The sequence below is a fragment of the Barbus barbus genome (genome assembly GCF_936440315.1).
Source record: "Barbus barbus genome assembly, chromosome: 11".
Lineage (NCBI taxonomy): Eukaryota > Metazoa > Chordata > Actinopteri > Cypriniformes > Cyprinidae > Barbus > Barbus barbus.
Genome location: NC_136739.1, coordinates 21,762,991 through 21,782,071, shown reverse-complemented (window position 1 = coordinate 21,782,071; position 19,081 = coordinate 21,762,991). Strand labels below are relative to the sequence as shown.

At 37.5% G+C, this 19,081-nt stretch overlaps 1 protein-coding gene and 1 long non-coding RNA gene across 13 annotated transcripts in view; one reads left to right on the top strand and one right to left on the bottom strand.

Moving 5' to 3' along the window:
- LOC306877285 overlaps positions 1-19,081 on the bottom strand; it is a 159,080-nt gene that overhangs the window by 7,799 nt on the left and 132,200 nt on the right. The window lies entirely within an intron of this gene.
- LOC306877283 (peripheral plasma membrane protein CASK-like) overlaps positions 1-19,081 on the top strand; it is a 169,477-nt gene that overhangs the window by 95,550 nt on the left and 54,846 nt on the right. For all 12 annotated transcript variants that reach the window (XM_079428956.1, XM_079428952.1, XM_079428961.1 and 9 more), the window contains exon 2: positions 1,460-1,572. In XM_079428956.1, coding sequence (XP_079285082.1) covers positions 1,460-1,572 — 113 coding nt within the window. The remainder of the gene's footprint in view (positions 1-1,459; positions 1,573-19,081) is intronic.

The window sequence follows — 19,081 nt, the reverse complement described above, 5'->3', positions numbered from 1 at the left end:
ATACTGTAGCACTGCTGCTCTCCAAACACTCCTCCCGTAAACTCTGTCCTCCACCCGTTCACTGCACCTGCAGTTCATTAACAGTTCAGCCAGAGAACTCGGATGACAGGAAGACAGCAGCCAGCCTGAAAGTGTTCTCTGCGGAGCACTGACCTGGGAACTGTACAGAGAGAGGTTCTGACAACACATATTTCTGTCTATTTTTATGTCTGGAAATCTGTGGGTCAGAGTGAACTGGGTCATCTGTAATAAAATGTAACTTGCTTACCTGAGGAGGAAGGTGAGAAATTCTTACCGGCTCTCCGTCAGTAATTTAGAGAATAAATGTCAAGTTTGAAAATGTGGCCACGCTGAGCTTAAAGTATGTAAATATCACACCAGCTCATTTTCACTCACTGCAGGGAGAAAAAAATAAATATATATATACATATACATTTTATATTAACAGATTTTATCTTTACATTCTTTACTTTAAAGCAGATTTTAGATCACCCAGCTGTCAATCACCCAGTCACAGCTTTCCGCTGTCAGGTGACAGCTAGGGAGCTAACTACCGCTGGAAATGCAAAGGGCTGAAGAAGAGAGAAAATGAAAAGAACACTGACAGATTTTTTTCGTAAACCACCTAAGTTAATCTGAGTTTGGTTAAACACAGAGAGAGAGCTCCTCTTTGGCGAGGGTAAGGATGGTGTATGTGGTGTTAAATTTTACATTCAGCTCTGCCAATTGCACGGAACGTCTTGCAGCTAGGGGTGTGTGATACTGACAAAAAATGATATCTCGATATTTTTTAGGATTTTATCGATAACGATAATTAGACGATATTTTGCTGAGTGTGTTATTGCGTTATTACTTTTAAGTCGGAATGTGAAAAAAAAAGCACACTCGCGTTACTACAAAAATTTATTGGACTTGTATTATTAGAGCTTTCCGACGTGAGTTCACGTGGATTTTCTCAGTCGGGAAGTTATTTTTCACGTGCGGTGCCAGTGATGATGCTTCTTGCGTTTGTTTCGGAGAAACAGAGGATAAATATTACAATCGATTGCTCAGGCATGGCACCGAAATGAGGCGCCAAAATCTTTGTTCTGATTCGGTTTTAGTACATACTGGTTACATAGGTACCGGTACCATATTGGTACCGGATTTTAGTACCCAACCTTACTCGTAGAATAGGTTGTTCATTGCTGCTGGCCTCTGTATAAGTGTTCACCAGTCATAGACTGATAATTCAGACTGAATAATCAACCAAAATTTGAACTTTTTAGGGATCATAATCATTATGATTCCTAAACTGGCTACATGTATATATCATTTTTACTTTTGAGTAAATGTATAAAATAAGAGTTTATTTCAAAAATTTTCCAAAAATCTCATTTGCTATAATTAAATTGCAACATAGCCTATCTTTATCCCAGCATGTGCAGGACTCTAATTTACCTGTTTGTTTCCTCTCCAGGGGGCCGTTTAGTGTAGTACGAAGATGCATCAACAGAGAGACAGGCCAACAGTTTGCTGTGAAGATTGTGGATGTGGCCAAATTCACCTCCAGCCCTGGCCTCAGCACAGAAGGTAAAACACTCTTTTCCTCTTTAGGTGACGATTGTGAGAAGAATTCATCAGCTGTGACCTTTCCAGAGCTCAGAATACATATTCAGTGTTATCTCACGAATAAGCACTGAATTTTTACATAGAGCTGGAAATGAACCAAACGGAATGTCAGGGTTTGTGTTGATTTGATCAACCACTCTCTAATCAGGACCTTTGGAGAGGAAATCCTCTATGTCTACACCACCAACTCACCTCCTAAACTGCGGTTTCTTTGACTAATACAGCTGTCCAAAATGTACTGTGAATTAGCATTGCTTTGTTGATGTGAAAATAGAAGTGCTGCTTGGCTGTTACATATATACATAATGCCGAGAGTGGGCACTATGTGTGTTTTGCTGAGATAGTGGATAGGCCTGCTGGTCATACCGTAAAGTACATAACAGTGGGAAAAACTAACCTTGAAGACCTGACTTTTTAAATCGTGCTCTTGTGTGATCACAGATTTCACCTTAAATGGCACCTTGGGGAGGTTTTAACAGCAGTACGCTTGATTGTTTTCAATTTGTGAGTCTTGCTCTGAGTGTTGCTTTAGCTAGATGTTTTTCAAAGCATCTATGCAACAGGACTGTTTTTTTTTTTTTTTAAACAACAGACAATGATGCAGATTATTCTTTTCATGATTTGATGACATGGAAGCCTGGAGTAATGGCTGCTGAAAATTCAGCTTTGGCAGATTTAATAGTTAATAATAGATTTAATAGTAATAGAATATATATATATTTTTTGCTATTATTATTTATATGTTTAAATTTTGGGATATGGGGTGTTATGCTATGTTAGTGCTAGTTCCACTAGTGGACTCAAAATAACTGTGTGTAGAGGGTATCACACTGTTTCTCCCCCTGAAATGTCGTCCTCTTCCGATTAGATCGCGTTGACTGATTAAGAGTTGATTAAACGACTGCCTCTCGCTTTCGTTTTCCTGTCACATTTCAACTTCCTGTGTTGGCAACAGATAAATGTGAAGCTTGTCTAAATAAGAACAGGAGTAGTACACAAACATACAGTGCCTTGCGAAAGTATTCATACCCCTTAATTTTTTTCACATTTTATGTTGCTGCCTTATGTTAAACTGCTTTAAATTACTTTTTTCCACATCAATCTACACTCCATACACTATAATGGTAAAGCAAAAAAAACTTTGCAAATTTATTAAAAAATAAAAAACTTAAATGATTCCATTGCATAAGTGACTCATACCCTTATCTGGGACAGTTGGAATTTAGCTCAGGAGCATTCATATTGCTTGTAGGTGTTACTAGACTTTGAGTGAAGGTAACCTGTGGCAAATTCAATTGAATGGGTATGATTTGGAAAGGTACACACGTCTTAATAAAAGGTCCAACAGCTGATAATGCATATCAGAGCAAAAGCCCTGGCGTCAAAAGAACTGTCTGTAGAGCTCAGAATCAGGTTTGCGTCAAGCCACACATCTGGGGAAGAGTTCAGAAAAGAATTCTGCTTCATTGAAGGGTCACAGAAGCATGTAGTCTCTGTTACCCTTAATGGAAGAAGTTTGAAACAACCAGAATTCTTCTTAAAGCTGGCCCCCTGGCCAAACTGAGCAATTGATGGAGAAGGGCTTTGGTTAGAGTGGTGACGAAGAACTGGATGGTCACTCTAGTTGAGCTCCATGATCATATGTGGAGATACGAGAAATCTACAGAAGGACAAACACCACTGCAACACTCCATCGATCTGGGCTTTATGGCAGTGTGGCCAAACTCAATCCTCTCCTCAGTGAAGTCAAAAGAAAACGCACTTGGAATTTACAAAAAAGCACCTAAAGGACCCTCAGACTCTGAGAAACAAGATTATCTGGTTTGATGAACCTCAATTCTAAGCATCATGTTTGAAGGGAACCAACTCTGCTCATCAGCTGCAGAGAACCATCCCAAAAGTAAAGTGTGCTGGTTAGGGATGTTAATTTTAACCGTTAACTGATAGATATTAATTTTGACCAATTAATACAATCAGTTAAACGGTTTAAAGTCACTTATTTATTTTTTTCAGTAATTTATCAAAATATTTTAAAAGGTTTGTTGCGTGGTTAAAATAAGCTCTGCGTATAAAAACTAAATAAATGTTTTTTAGAGAAAAAAACTTAAGAGATAAAACATAAGTCGCCTATAAGTCGTATTTTATTATTTCATTCAGAAATAGGCCAACGCGAATTACAAACATTATAATCAACACTGTAAACATAGCTAGGCTATTTTAGTTCCCCTCACTCCACAAATCCTTTCATTTAACAGTAGGCTATTTAGAAAAGAACAATAATTAAAAATGTAAGAAGCTATAGCTAGCCTATATAAACGACAAACCAAAACAAATTAATTTTGGCTAAAACAAAACTGAAACCAATGTTGGGTCTCTCGTTTGACACAAAATCAAATGTTTCCGTATTCGCGATGTATTTGAATGGCAAAATATTATTTACCTTTTTCACTCGCGTTCCAATATCCATGTAAAACTAAATGTTTTGCGTACGGTGATTACGCTTAACGTCACAGATTTGACTACATATTTAAACCGAGCAGTGTGTTTTATTCCATATGTTTATGATTATGAACAGGCTGCATTGTCAAGGTAGAATGCTTAACAGTGTGCGCGCATGCGGCGCTGCTGCAATCACATGATTGTTTTTTTTCCTTCTAACAGTGGAAGCAAATACTCCTTTTAGTCAAGATAATCGGAATTGTAAAATATTTGCTTTTATTTGTGTACATTCACAATAAAAACAAATCTTTGTGCTTTTGTAAAATAAGCCTAAAAATAGGATGCTGCTTTCTGCCGTCTGGTTTCCTTGCACACAGCACAAAAATTAACCAAAACTCTGCATAGGCTACTTGTTGCACAGTTTTAATTTTGTTTTCTTAAATTATTATTTAAGTGAAAATATATTTCTCGTATAGGCCTATTTATTTATATATTATAACAAATAAATAGGCCTATATTTATAGCACTTAGCTTTATTATGTTTTTCTCCGCTCGCAGAAGCGCTGCAGGTGCGTATTGTGATAGCTGGAATTCTCATGTTCTGTTGTTTGCTGCTTTTTGCGCATGTAAAATTAATCTCCGGAAAAAAAAAAATGTTAGTATTTTTAACGGGTCACAGACGCTTGTTCTTTCTAATTTAATTCAGTCCTAATTTAAAATAATCTTGTCGGTTAACGGTTAATAATCGGTTAACGAGCGTCGGTTGTCGGTTAGGATAAATAACCGAAATGAACATCCCTAGTGCTGGTAGCAGCCTCATGCTGTGGGGCTGATTTTCAGCAGCAGGGTCTGAGGGACTCATCAGAATAGAAGAAAAGCTCAATGCACCAAAATATTGAGATAGCCTTAATGAAAACCCAGTCCAGAGCATTCAGAACCTCAGACTGAGCAGAAGGTTTACCTTCCAACAGGACAGTGACCCTAAGCACACAGCAAGAGTGGCTTATACACAACGCTGTGAATGTCTTTGAGTGGCCCAGCCACAGCCTGGACTTGAACCCAATCAAATATTTCTGGAGAAACCTGAAAATGTGTGTCTGCCCCCATCCAACCTGAAAGAGCTTGAGAGGTGAAGAGGTGAGGAGACAAATGGCAAATAATTGCCAAATGTTGATGAGCAAAGCTTGTCGCATCAAACAAAAAAGGCTGTAAAGGTGCATCAGCTAAATATTTATGCTATGTACTTATATGATTTTTTTATTTTTAATAAATTTACAAAGTTATGAAAATTCAGTTTTTGCTTTGTCAATATGGTGTATGGAGTGTAGATTGATGAGGGGGGAAAAGTCATGTGAAAAAGTTTAACATAAGGCTGACACATAAAATGTGAAAAAAAAGGGGTATGAATACTTTCGCAAGGCACTGTAAATAGACTGAATCAAGATGGGGTTAATGAAGTAACCTTACCCTCTTAATGTTTGTGGTATGTGCTTGTGTGTTAGATTTTGCAAAAACAGCTAGTGGACCATCCTAGTTTAGTCCGTTAACAAGACTGACCGATATACCGTACTCTGTGTGTGCAGTACTGAGGTTGGAGTCTACAAGTCTCCCTTGAGATAGACAGATTCACATCTCAGGGAGGGTGTGTGTAAGCATGGAAACATAGCTAAACAGTTTCGGCATGAATTCTCTGAATACAGAGAAGTTCTTTGAGTAGGATGTTAAGTACGCGTGCATGTGAGAGAGAGATGTTTGCCCAGGGCTTTGTGTTATCTCAGTCCACTGCTAAACCTCTGTCTCATCTCTCCCGAGTTTCACAGTCTCGGTAAACACTCTGCCCACCTCCCATCTGTCTTCCTCCTATGTGGGAGAACACACTCATGCTGGTATTTCAGAATCTACTGTAAAACTCATGAGACTCAGTGATTAAAACGCTACAGTAACTTTGACTTCTGTCACTGCGTTACCTTTCAAATGTCTATTCCTCTCTGAGTTCTGGATGAAAGCATCTCAATGAATTTGGCCTCCTTGTAGTTTAAATAATGTAGTTTCAGTCCCACACAAACACACAGACATTCTTGCGAATGTGGTTTACAAGGACTCTCCATAGGTGTGATGGTTTTTATACTGTATAAATTTTATATTCTATCCCCTTAAAACCTGCCACTCACACAAAACTACTGGCAATTTTTGAATTTCAAAATTTGTATGTTTTTTAAGGCCATTTGGTTTACGGGGACACAGGAAGTGTCCTCATAAACCATGATTACGTTGTAGTACCCATATCAGTGCACACATTTGTGTCCTCATAAACCATACCAGAAACCGCTCACACACCCTCATCTCTAACATTATGAATTGTCTTATCAAGTGAAACATCTGTAGTATACAAGCTTCTCTTTCTGTAACTTTTAAGTTCATTAACTATATTATTTTCAGGGAAACAAGAGCATCAAAAATCCTAAAACACACCAATTTTCCACCTGAGAACAACAAATTTCTTATTGTTTTTTCTGTAACTGAAATGTGAACTTTGTAACAGAGGGTAATTCGTCTTTTCATACTAGAAGCAACAGTGCTGCACAATAACCGCCAATCAGAGCAATTGCTTAATTAACAATGAGTGACTTGTTTTTTAATGTGGCTGAGGCTACAATGTCCTGCCATAATGTCATGTCACATATTGCAGGCTGACACTTAGGTTTCCACATTTTCCACTTGGTTTTGATTGGTTAAGATATGCTATAAGAAAGGCAGCATTTCCTAAAAATCTTCCATTTCGATGTTGGTCACTTTTTGTACCATTGGAAACCTTGTCTTTCATTATCATTACAATCATTGCACCCAGACCTGTGAAATCTCAGCGTAATATGAAAAATCAGCAGGAGCACACAGCCTGGTAATGAGCCTTGCAGACCAGTAACACTTTCCATAATTAAGTGACATTACTGACTCTTGCTCTGCTTGACACTTTAGCTAGAGATTCTGTGCTATAATTTTTCTTTTGAGATACTGGGTATTTTTTCCACTTTTTACTCGTATTTCTTACATGACCTGTCTACAAGACACCTGTTTACATAACCTGGCATCCTAATTTGAATAAGAAAGTCTCATTTAAAGATTTCTGCTGACTTGAAGAAATGTAATGTATCAGCTCTTTTTCCTTAATAGTAAAATAATATAGGGTGGTTTTGTGGGTGTGGGGTTTTGTTGGTTTTTCCCCTTCACTGTACTATGAATAATAGGTGGTGAAAAGCAAAGAAACGTCACTGGCATTTGTAGTATCTGTGCATTTTTGTAGCGTCACCTGTATACATAAATCTGTATGAAACATTGCACTACTGTTGGCACATCCCAAAGCTGATCGTTTTGTGTTGTCTAGACATCAGCTGGGGGAAACTACACCATCATCTGTGCCACTTTTGTGTTTGTAGCACCTTAAGGTCATCGTGCCAGCTGGTAGCCATCTGTGACAAATCTTCTCCAAACTCTATAAAACTCTGTGTTTAGGGCATATAAACGCAAACACTTTTTGTTTGCGCGAGTCCAGTGTTTTATTATAGCTGCACTTAGGACATCGATACACTGGAGTACGGATGCATTCACGTACCATTGTAGCACTTACCGTAACGCACAACACTAGGGAAAGCCCATAAGGGCCACTTAGCTCAGATGAGACAGATTCTCTGTTACTGATGGACAGAAACGAACGTAAAGATTATATTCAGTGTGGTTTTAGTTTCTGAAAGACAGATTGAGGTTTTCTTAAAATGAAAGCAGTGCTTAAGTGTGTAAGTGGATATGTTGAAAAGCATTTACGTACACAGTGGTTATTTATTGCTATTGCAATTCATTGTAGCAAAAAATATTGCTGGACAAGTCTTCTTATGGCATCTGAGACAACAAATGTACCTCAATTTGGTCTCATTGAATATTTTCATACTTGAGTGACTTTTCTTCTCATATTTTCAGATGTCTGTCATTTTACATTATTACTAAGATGTCTGAATTGAAGCTCATAGCTCAAGGTCACCTCAGCTTCCATATGTGTTCAAAAGGATATAGTGTAAAAAAATAAAAAAAAAAATATATATATATATATAAATATCCTTTTGAATTCATTTATAATATGTTATATTGTTATCATTTGTGACCCTGGACCACAAAATCAGTCATTAGGGTTAATTGTTTTAAATTTAGATTTATACATAATCTGAATAAATAAGCTTTCCATTGTTGTATGGTTTGTTAGAATAGGACAATATTTGGCCGAGATACAACTATTTGAAAATCTGGAATCTGAAGGTGTAAAAAAAAAATCTAAATATTGAGAACTTTAAATTTGTCCAAATGAAGTTCTTAGCAATGCATATTACTAATCAAAAATCAAGTTTTGATATATTTACAGTAGGAAGTTTACAAAATATCTTGAACCATGATCTTTACTTAATTTCCTAATGATTTTTGGCATAAAAGAAAAATCAGTCATTTTGACCTGTGCAAAAATATACCCCAGCGACTTAAGACTTTTGACTAAGGTTTTGTGGTCCAGGGTCACATTTATAATCGTGCAATTTAGAAACGAAAAAAAAAATAATTTTTGTACTTTATTCTTTGAAAAAGAAAATCCATTCTTCAAAATACCAAGCTTTGTTACATCTTTGTCGAGTGCCCTGGACTGTTGGAGTCACTCATTCTTATTCTGTGTACTACAGGACTGAATGAATTATCTTTCATCCTCCAAGTCTCAGAATCATAGATAAAACCTCGTATTTGAGAGTGGCAGCTGAACATCTCTCAGTAGGAATTCTGGCCCTTCAGTAACCCTGTCATTCATGTTATTTTGCTGCAAATTCTTTGAGAAAGTGTGTGGTCATCCAGAGGGCCACAATCGAACGTTAGTGGGGTCCTATTGATCTGGGGCAAAAAAGAAGAAATCTGTCCAGAGTCGAAGGGAATGCGGCCTCCAAGACGCAGAGAGATGGGCTCCTTTATTGTCTTCCCTGCGGGAGTTTCTAAAGTCTCCACCATAGCACACACAAACAGCTGAATGTTAAATGTCGTTCCCATTATCATCATCACCGCTGCAGAGCTCCAGCAGTGTCTTCTGCAACAAGAACTTGTTTTGAGGTTACCGCTACCTTTTCATTTAGCTACGCAATTTATTTAATGCTATTTTTGGAAAAGAGAGTGTTTTGTGTATGTTTTTCAAAGCGGCTCCATTCAGGATATTTACAGAGAGGAAAGCCTCCAAACAGCCTGTGGGAAATCCACAATTATAATTTAAAAGACCCTCCGTTGCTTTTCATGTTTGCTCCTCCGCAACGTTTGTATAAAGTCACCAAATCATGAAAAGATTCACTTGGAAAGCTGCAGACTCAGAAGTTGTTAGCCCGGGTTTTCCTCTACAGATCTGATCAGTATGGTTTGTTTCAACCGCTTCTTCCCAAGATCTCAAAAAATGTCTTGTTTTTTTTCTTTCTCTCCAGAAGCATTTAGTAACTTTTCATAAGTTGTTTCTTTTTCTCAATACTGTTGGGGCAGCCTTGTTTTAGAGGACTTTCTTAGCTATAGACAGACATGAAAATGCAAAGATTTCTTCAAGGTACTTTATGGTTTAAGTTAAAACATATATATATATATATATATATATATATATATATATATATATATATATATATATTTTTTAGTGGTGTCAAAATTAGCGTGTAAACGCAGGGGCGGGGTGGGGCTAGGCTTGGCCACCCCATTCACAACTGCTGCCTCTGTCGCTTTTTCTTGAAAAGGATTGCGTTTATTTAGATGCAGAACGTCTTTATGACCACATCAAACGGGAGACGTTTCAGACGCGCGCTCTAATGTTGCCTCTGAGTCAAACCAGCGTGTAAAAGATACTGTGCTCGTAGTGCGCGCTCTTCAAATACACACACAAAGGTGCCGGCACGGCGCTTAGTGATTATTCACGTAAAACCTCGTCGGTTATGTAATAAATGAACGTAAAGAGAATGAAAATGCTTGTGTAACAGTAAATTGGATTCGTGTGGCTCTTAAAGTGACAGCGGGCTATATTCCTGCAGCCGACTGTGTGCTTTGTATTAATCAAATAACAAAAGACAAAGACAAAATCACTCACTGCTCTTTACTGAAGGACATGTGTAGCTTTAATACGAAACAAAGGAAGTTTAATTCTTACAGTGAAGACAATGCTGCTGTTTTATTTTACATTAGGTTATTTGATTTCTCTAGTAGGCTGTTAGCTGAATACTTTAGACTTGCATTAAAAAAACTTAAAGCACAGTTTGTTTCATTTATTTATATTTTTAGTATTGTATTCCTTTTCTTTTTTTATTACTGGCATTGTGTTCTTTTGCTTTTTTTAATTACTGGCAGTTTAATTATTTTCAATAATTTTGAGGACCATTTTTTTTTTTTTTTTTTTTTACTAGTTGCCCTAGTATTCTGCTGTGGTATTGAGAATTGTGACATTTCGGTGCTCTCTAATATGTAGATGTCATAGCAACCTTATTTACAGTAAATATATATTTCATATAGCTATATATATAAATAAATCTTTCATATAAATTTTTGGTCATATGTCCCACTAATAATCATTTTAAATAATCGTGATTATTAACAATATTGACCAAAATAATCGTGATTTATGATTTTTGTCATAATCGAGCAACCCTACCCCTACTACTCTTCTGTTGAAACACTAAATACTCTTTGGAACATTCTCAAATCATGCTCATTCCCTCCACAAGTGTGTATGTGTATTTATATATATACCATATAAGTGCAGGACTGAAGCGGATATATCTGTAGTACTGGGTGCTAAAGCCATGCATCTGTAACCCGTGCCAGTGGTGGGGTGGACACCACTTCACTTGCGCTGTAATTATTACAACACTTACAAGACAATTAGGCTGCTCAACAGCCTGCTGTAATCAGCCATCCTGCCACTAAAGAATGAGAGAGAGAGCCAGAGGATACGACAGAGAGGGAGGGAACACTTCCTAGGCCTCTGCTGGTGATCATGTCATTTATTATACCTTAAAGATTAGGCCATATGTACCCACAACCTAACTGGTTTTTAATTGGATATTCTCATTTTAGCCTCTGTCTTGTTGTTAGATTAGTTAGATTAGCTTAGTACAGTACATTTTGATATTGTTTGCTGAGAGAAACATCTTAGCTCGTGGGTTTAGTGGGATTTTAAGTAAAGTATAAAACTTTGGCCCATAATCACAACCCTTAATGTATTTTGGAACATATTTTTAGCTAACCAGTATTTCTATATCTTACATTTACATTTATGCATTTAGCAGACGCTTTTATCCAAAGCGACTTACATTGCATTCAAGTTACAGTTTTATTTTTTTACATTTTATCAGCTCTTGCTTTCCCTGGGAATCGAACCCATGACCTTGGCGTTGCTAGCGCCATGCTCTACTATTTGAGCTACAGGAAAGGACAATCTTTTTTTTTTTTCTTTGATGTGATATGAAATGTATTTTTCAAGGGCCTTGAGAACAAAGCTCCATTTCTAGAGACGGGAACTTTTTGGTCCTTTTCTTTTTATCACTGGAACTGAGCAGCCCACCTCTTTACTGTATGTCTGAAATTATTCTGAAGCTTGGCATCCGACAAAGAAATGTGAAATATGGATTTTCTTTATTTCTTTAATAATTACAAAATAAAAAAAGATGCTGTATTGATTTTTAGGTCTCCTGTGCCCTTCAAGTCATAAATCGAGACACAACCGATGGTAAATGGCTGTGTTAAAATGTAATATCTTGTCTTTTAATGCTCTAGCTCTGCCTTAGCACCTCCAACCTGCTGCTGTCTGCCTCTCTAGCATGACGCTTACCAGAGACTGAGAGATCATGCGAGATGTGTGTTTTTACTGTATGTGTGTGTGTCAGCAGCTGCGTTTGATGCCATGTGAGCTGCAGAGGCCACACTGAGCGTGTGAATGCTGCTCGGCGAGGAGTCCCTGCCGTCCATCAGCACCTCTGAATCACATGCCGACTGCAGCTTCTCTCTCTCTCTCTCTCTCTCTCTCTCTCTCTCTCTCTCTCACTCTCTCTCTCTCTATCTATAAAAAAGGGTGAGCGTGTTAACAGCCTCTTTATGATTTGTCTCTGGACATCATGTGAAATCCACGCCAGTGTGTGAACTCACAGCATGCACAGGTTGAGCTTGAAAGAAATCGTCAGTGCTGTATGTTGTGGATTGAACTTAAACATCTCTTTATGGCCGTTTTCTTCAACTAGAGCAGGGTTCCTCAAATCTTTCCCTGGAGGGCCAATCTGCTGCAGAGTTTAGCTCCAACCCTGAACAAACTAACCTCCCTGTGATTTTCGAATGATCTTGAAGACTCTGATTAGCATACTCAGGTGTGTTTGATTAGGTTTAGAGCTAAACTGTGCAGGAGTGGGCCAGATTTGAGGATGCCTGAACTAGAGCCTCTAATATGTGGCAGGGGTTGATTTTGACTAAAATTTATCTTTTTTTTTTTTTATATATAAAGGTCACATTACTGCATGTCTGCAAATGTATTTTGCACACTTTATTTTAAGGTCCAATTCTCGCTATTAACAAACTATGACTTTTGCCTCAATAAACTCCTAATTTGCTGTTGCTTATTAATAGTTAGTAAGGTAGTTGTTAAGTATAGGTACTGGGTAGGATTAGGGATGTAGAATATGGTCATGTAGAATAAATGCTGTATATGTACTAATAAAAAGCCAATATGTTAATAATAGGCATGCTAATAATAAGGAACTAGTTAATAGTGAGAATTGCTCCCTATACTAAAGTGTTACCTGTATTTCTAACATGCGTAAAGCTGACCTTTAACAGATAAAAATATTAAAAAATATATTTTTTATTGTAAATACCTAAAATATTTATAAATCTTTAAAGGGGTCATCGGATGGAAAATTCACTTTACAAGTTGTTTGAACATATATGTGTGTTGGAAGTGTGTGTACACATCTATCCTATAATGATAAAAATCCACCCAGTGGTTTTTTAAAAATCCCTATTTTAAAATCCCCTTCTCAAATCAGGCTGTTCTGAGAGTCCTGTCAGAATGACGTAGTTCTGTATAGGCCCCTCCCACGATAGTTGAGTGACAAGACCGTCTTACCTTAGTCCCGCCCTGAGTGAACTGAGAGCTGCTTGCCTCCGGTGTAGGGGAAGACAAGATGTCTCCGATTAAGCGATTGAGGTGTTTAGTTGTTGGATGTAATAATGAATATAGCAGTCATCATTTACTCCCGACATCTGAGCCGCTGAAGACGCAGAGGATTGACGTTACTTTCGCTTTGAAGTGAATGCGCCGATCCCCAATCTGCCTAAATGCGTCTATGTTTGCATGAATCATTCGTGATCCAGGTTCATCTACAGAAGTGAGTATAACGTTTTTTTATGAATCTTTGCAAATCGCCTTCTTTAATATGTGCTAGTTAGCCAGTTTCGCGGTTTAAGTAAACAGTCCTGCTCATCACCGCACTGAAGAGAGGGGCGGGGTCAGCAGAGCTCATGAGCATTTAAAGGGACATGGACTAAAAAACGGCTTGATGAAAACAGAGCTGATTTTGACAAGGTAAAGGTGTTTTTTACACTACCATTGAGAAATTTTAACCTAAGTGTTATAGACTTTTCATTAAGACCCTAAAGATTCATATCAATTAGTGGAAAATGGGCATCCGATGACTCCTTTAAAATATTACATTATTTGTAATATTATACATATATTGCTTTTATTTTTTTAATCTAAATGAATAGTGAAATAATACCAAACCATTTTACTATTTGTGTTAAACTTTGGTATCATTTACATCAAAACTAAGTATACTTATTATTTTTTACCAAGGAGACGATAGAGACAGTAGAGAGTATGATTGAAATGAAATGAGACATGTGATGTGACAAGAAAAAAATATTAATGTTACTTGGGAACTGAGTGGTTTTATTTGAATAGTTTATTTAATGTGTAATTAACAAATAATCTAAAATGTTAAATAAAATAGTATTTAAAATACACATTTACAATTTGGAAGTAATAGCTATAAACTATAAAATAAGAATTTATAAAGATACCAAAAGTGTTATTTCCAGCACAGAAGACTAAACAAAGTATGTTTTTGAGATGTGGTAGAAATAACAGTGCTCAAAAAGGGATTTACATTTCAGTTAAAATTACAGGAATGAGAAAATTCTCCTGGGATGTACAGTGGGGCAAATAAGTATTTGATACACTGCCGATTTTTCAAGTTTTCCCACTTACAAAGAATGGAGATAGGTTTTCATCGTAGGTACACCTCAACTGTGAGAGACAGAATATTAAAAAAATCCAGAAAATCACATTGTATTATTTTTTAAATAATTAACTTCCATTTTATTGCATGAAATAAGTATTTGATCACCTACCAACCAGCAAGAATTCTGGCTCTCACAGACCTGTTAGTTTGTCTTTAAGAAGCCCTCCTATCCTCCACTCATTACCTGTATTAATTGCACCTGTTTGAACTCGTTACCTGTATAAAGACACCTGTTCACACACTCAATCGATCAGACTCCAACTTCTCCACTATGGGCAAAACCAAAAATCTGTCTGAGGACACTAGGGACACAATTGTAGACCTGCACAAGGCTGGGATGGGCTACAGGACAATAGGCAAACAGCTTGGTGAGAAGGCAACAACTGTTGGCGCAATTATTAGAAAATGGAAGAAATTCAAGATGACTGTCAATCTCCCTCGGACTGGGGCTCCATGAGATCTCACCTCGTGGAGTATCAATGATCCTGAGAAAGGTGAGGGATCAGCCTAGAACTACACAGAAGGACCTGGTCAATGACCTGAAGAGAGCTGGGACCACAGTCTCAACGGTTACCATTAGTAACACACTACACCGTCATGGATTAAAATCCTGCAGTGCACGCAAGGTCCCCCTGCTCAAGCCAGCACATGTCCAGGTCCGTCTGAAGTTTGCCAAAGACCATCTGGATGATCCAGAGGAGGCATGGGAGAAGGTCATGTGGTCAGATGAGACTAAAATAAAACTTTTTGATATAAACTCCACTCGCCGTGTTTGAGGAAGAAGGATGGGTACAGTCCCAAGAACACCATCCCAACCGTGAAGCATGGGGGTGGAAACATCATGCCTTGGGGGTGCTTTTCTGCAAAGGGGACAGGACGACTGCACCGTATTGAGGGGAGGATGGATGGGGCCATGTATCGCAAGATTTTGGGCAACAACCTCCTTCCGTCAGTAAGAGCATTGAAGATGGGTCGTGGCTGGGTCTTCCAGCATGACAATGACCCCAAACACACAGCAAGGGCAACTAAGGAGTGGCTCCATAAGAAGCATTTCAAGGTCAGGGAGTGGCCTAGCCAGTCTCTAGACCTGAACCCAATAGAAAATCTATGGAGGGAGCTGAAACTCTGTGTTGCCCAGCGACAGCCCCAAAACCTGAGAGATCTGGAGAAGACCTGTATGGAGGAGTGGGCCAAAATCCCTGCTGCAGTGTGTGCAAACCTGGTCAAGAACTACAGGAAACGTCTGACCTCTGAAATTGTAAACAAAGGTTTCTGTACCAAATATTAAGTTCTATTTTTCTATTGTATCAAATACTTATTTCATGCAATAAAATGGAAATGAATAATTAAAAAAATCATACAATGTGATTTTCTGGATTGTTTTTTTTTTTATTCTGTCTCTCACAGTTGAGGTGTACCTACGATGAAAATTACAGATCTCTCCATTCTTTGTAAGTGGTAAAACTTGAAAAATCGGCAGTGTGTCAAATATTTATTTTCCCCACTGTATATATATACACTATTGACATTGTTAGGGGACAAAATAAATGCACTAGTGAACAAACATGCTCCTAGTTGAAGAAACATTTACTGGATCTGAATGTGTCAAAATGTGTCACAGTGTGGGTTTGAGCGTGTAGGCTATCATTTAGAAATACGCTTCAAATGATTTCCATACATTTGTTAACAGGCTGTTATTGAGAGAGACATGAACTTGGACCTTCAAACTCCTCTTCAGAAAGACACATGTACCTCTTTTTAAGAGGGCACAGAAATAGTTGGGTGTAAAGCAGAAGGGCTCCTTCTTTCTCAGCAATGACATCACTTTAACTTGTTTAATTTCTCTCTATAGCTGTTTATATCCTACCCCATGACTGATCTGTGCTCCCGTCCTTGACTGACTGTTTTGAGTGTTTGTTTGAGATATTTGACAGAGTAGGACGTGGTGAATGAATCTAAAGCTTTGCTTGGGGCCTTTGCTTTGGTTTTGGGGGGCTGGGATGGATGTCATTTTATAAATGCTTCAGGGGTCAATCTGGCTGGTTAGTGGACTCAGCGTCAGGTGGCTGTCTGATACTCTGTTTGATGGATCACTGTTTACTCAGGTTAGTGACAGTGCTGGCGTGATGGAGAGAGGCCACATATGCTGGAGTCGTGGCCCAGCATAATTATTAGCTTTGAATTTGTCTTCATTCTCCACGGCAGTCAGCACACTCACAGACCACCTATGGTCCATTCACACACAAAAATGACATGACATGGCTGCAGTTCCAATCCAATTGGCTGATTGTACACGAGCCGAGTTACACAGTTTTTTTTAGTCCCCCAGGAAAAACCAAAACACTTCGGAAGAATTCATAAATATGAGAGGTTTGTGGCATCAGATCCTGTTTGGTGCACTTAGTAGCAAGTATACTAGACATGCAATGCATTGTTTCAGAATTTATCTGCGAAATACTCAGTTCTTTTGGTCAAACACACATTTCTTCAGTATATTTTTTTAATTAAGGCAGAACGTTCGTAAACTGAATAAGATGTATATATTGAATTAGATTTATTGACGATAGTCAAAAGTGAATAAGTAAATTAAGGATTTGGATATATGGGTAGGGTTATGAAGTGATGCTTGTTAAACAGTTGCTGAGTGGTATATTTGCAATGATTTTGCTGCTGTAAAATTAAAACGCAATAAAATTAAGCAACATTGGGATTGTAATGATTTTAATGTGCTTTTTAAAAGGCTGTGAAGTTCCCCACAGACTGTCATTAGAGTATTTTCATGAGCCTTGATTCATTTCTGTGAATCAGATTAAATGGTCCGTTTCAGTGAGTTCATTCAACAGATTCAACTATTTCTTTGCATCATCAGTGAAAAATGTGCACTGGAGTCATTCATTTATTTAAATGTTTGAATACATTTATCTAGGTAAATAATAATGCTGTTTATTGCGTGTATTATGCATCAATTATGCATTGAATAATACTGCATATGATTTTCATTGTATTCAGAAGACAGGTTAGAAAATGTATCTTGATTTTTTTATTTTTTTACTTGATTAGTTTGATTTATATTGTGCTTTAAGCAGTTTGAATCTGTATAAATATATAGACTTCAATCAATGACGTGAACTTATGTTCTACACTGCTGTTATTCTGTGTTCCACCACTAGGGAAAATATCTCTTTTGTGTGTTGTGTTTTATTGTCACTCTTTTAGATTGTTTTACACGGTTTCTGTAAGGGCTCCTTTGATTAGGTTCAGTATTTTTGTGTTCTGATAGAATGGAAAGCTCTGGCATTACAGCAGTAAACTACAGTTTCCAGTGCCAGCCTGAGCATACAGTGACATTTCATTCATCACATTGCCTGTAATTATCTTTGCTGTGTTTTGTCATCTTTGAATATTCAGGTTCAGCAGTGCACCGTCCACCTTAAAGCCTTTTTAATATAATTTTGATGGCTGCCAAGAAGACATTGTGAAGCTATAAAAAGCATGCAGGGACTTATAGCCTTTGCAGTTGTATATTCTCGGGCAAATATGATCTATCTCTATCTCTCTCTCTTTCACTGTTTATCACTACATCTGGTACACTTTGGTTGTGTATTCATTGTTTGATTTGATTTGGCTCCAGAATTATGATAACTCTTATAGGGGCAAAAATACATACGATCATGTCATATTTTATTTGCATATATATTATAATAATGCATTTAGCAACATTTTAGATATTGTAATACCCCCTATTTTATTAGTTTCTGTGAATCAGTTCAAACGGTCAGTTTCAGTGAATCAATCCAATAAGACATTTTTATCCACATACTTGAATACTTCTGTTTTATGAGCCATAATGCAAACAAATAATTGAATCATTGTTTTCAATCTATTCACTTAAACAGTCTGAACCGATTCACTGAAATGCACCAAAGTTACCAATTCTGATGCCTGTTTTTCTACTGAAATTTAAATCAGAAACATCTGTCTTAACAGTCTTATTCTCACAAGTTGCGAGGATCACAAAAGTCTTAACTAATAACCAAATAAAAGCACTTACAAATCATAACAGTATGATGTATCGTAATTTTATATTGGCAGCGATATATTACATACAGAATATATCAAAGAGTGCAAAGTTACATATCTCTGAACTGTGTTTAGTCACCGTTAATTAAAAAGCCAAAAACTAAACTTTTGTCTCAGTATGTCATCGTCTAATTTCACTCGGTTGATGTTTGTTAGTTCCTTTTCAATTAATATGGAAGTCCTCATCCTGAGGCGTAGGTCTGGGCAGAATATCTGCACTCATGCACTCTCTGCAACCTTCAAAACTCTCTTCTGCTTTCAAAGAGATTGCCATACATTTCATTATTTATAGAGCAAGAGAGAAGGAGAGAGAGGCTTCATGGTTGCCATTGAATTGAAGGTCTTTCTTGCGGTTGTAAATTGCCCGAGTGATTGTGAGAATATTTCACCCCTTTATTAGTTATGGTGCGGTGTGAGTGATGGTCCTCATTCTTCAGCAGGTACCCTGTGTTTCACAGACTAATATAATTCTGTGTGCAAAGGTTGATTTGCCTGCTGCTTACCTTCACAGTGTGATAAATATACGTTCATCTTTCTCCTTTTTGGCTCTATAAATGGGCCGATTGTTTGCGTTCGTCTCAGTCCTCTTTATTTACTGTGTCAGGGTGACTGATTGTTTC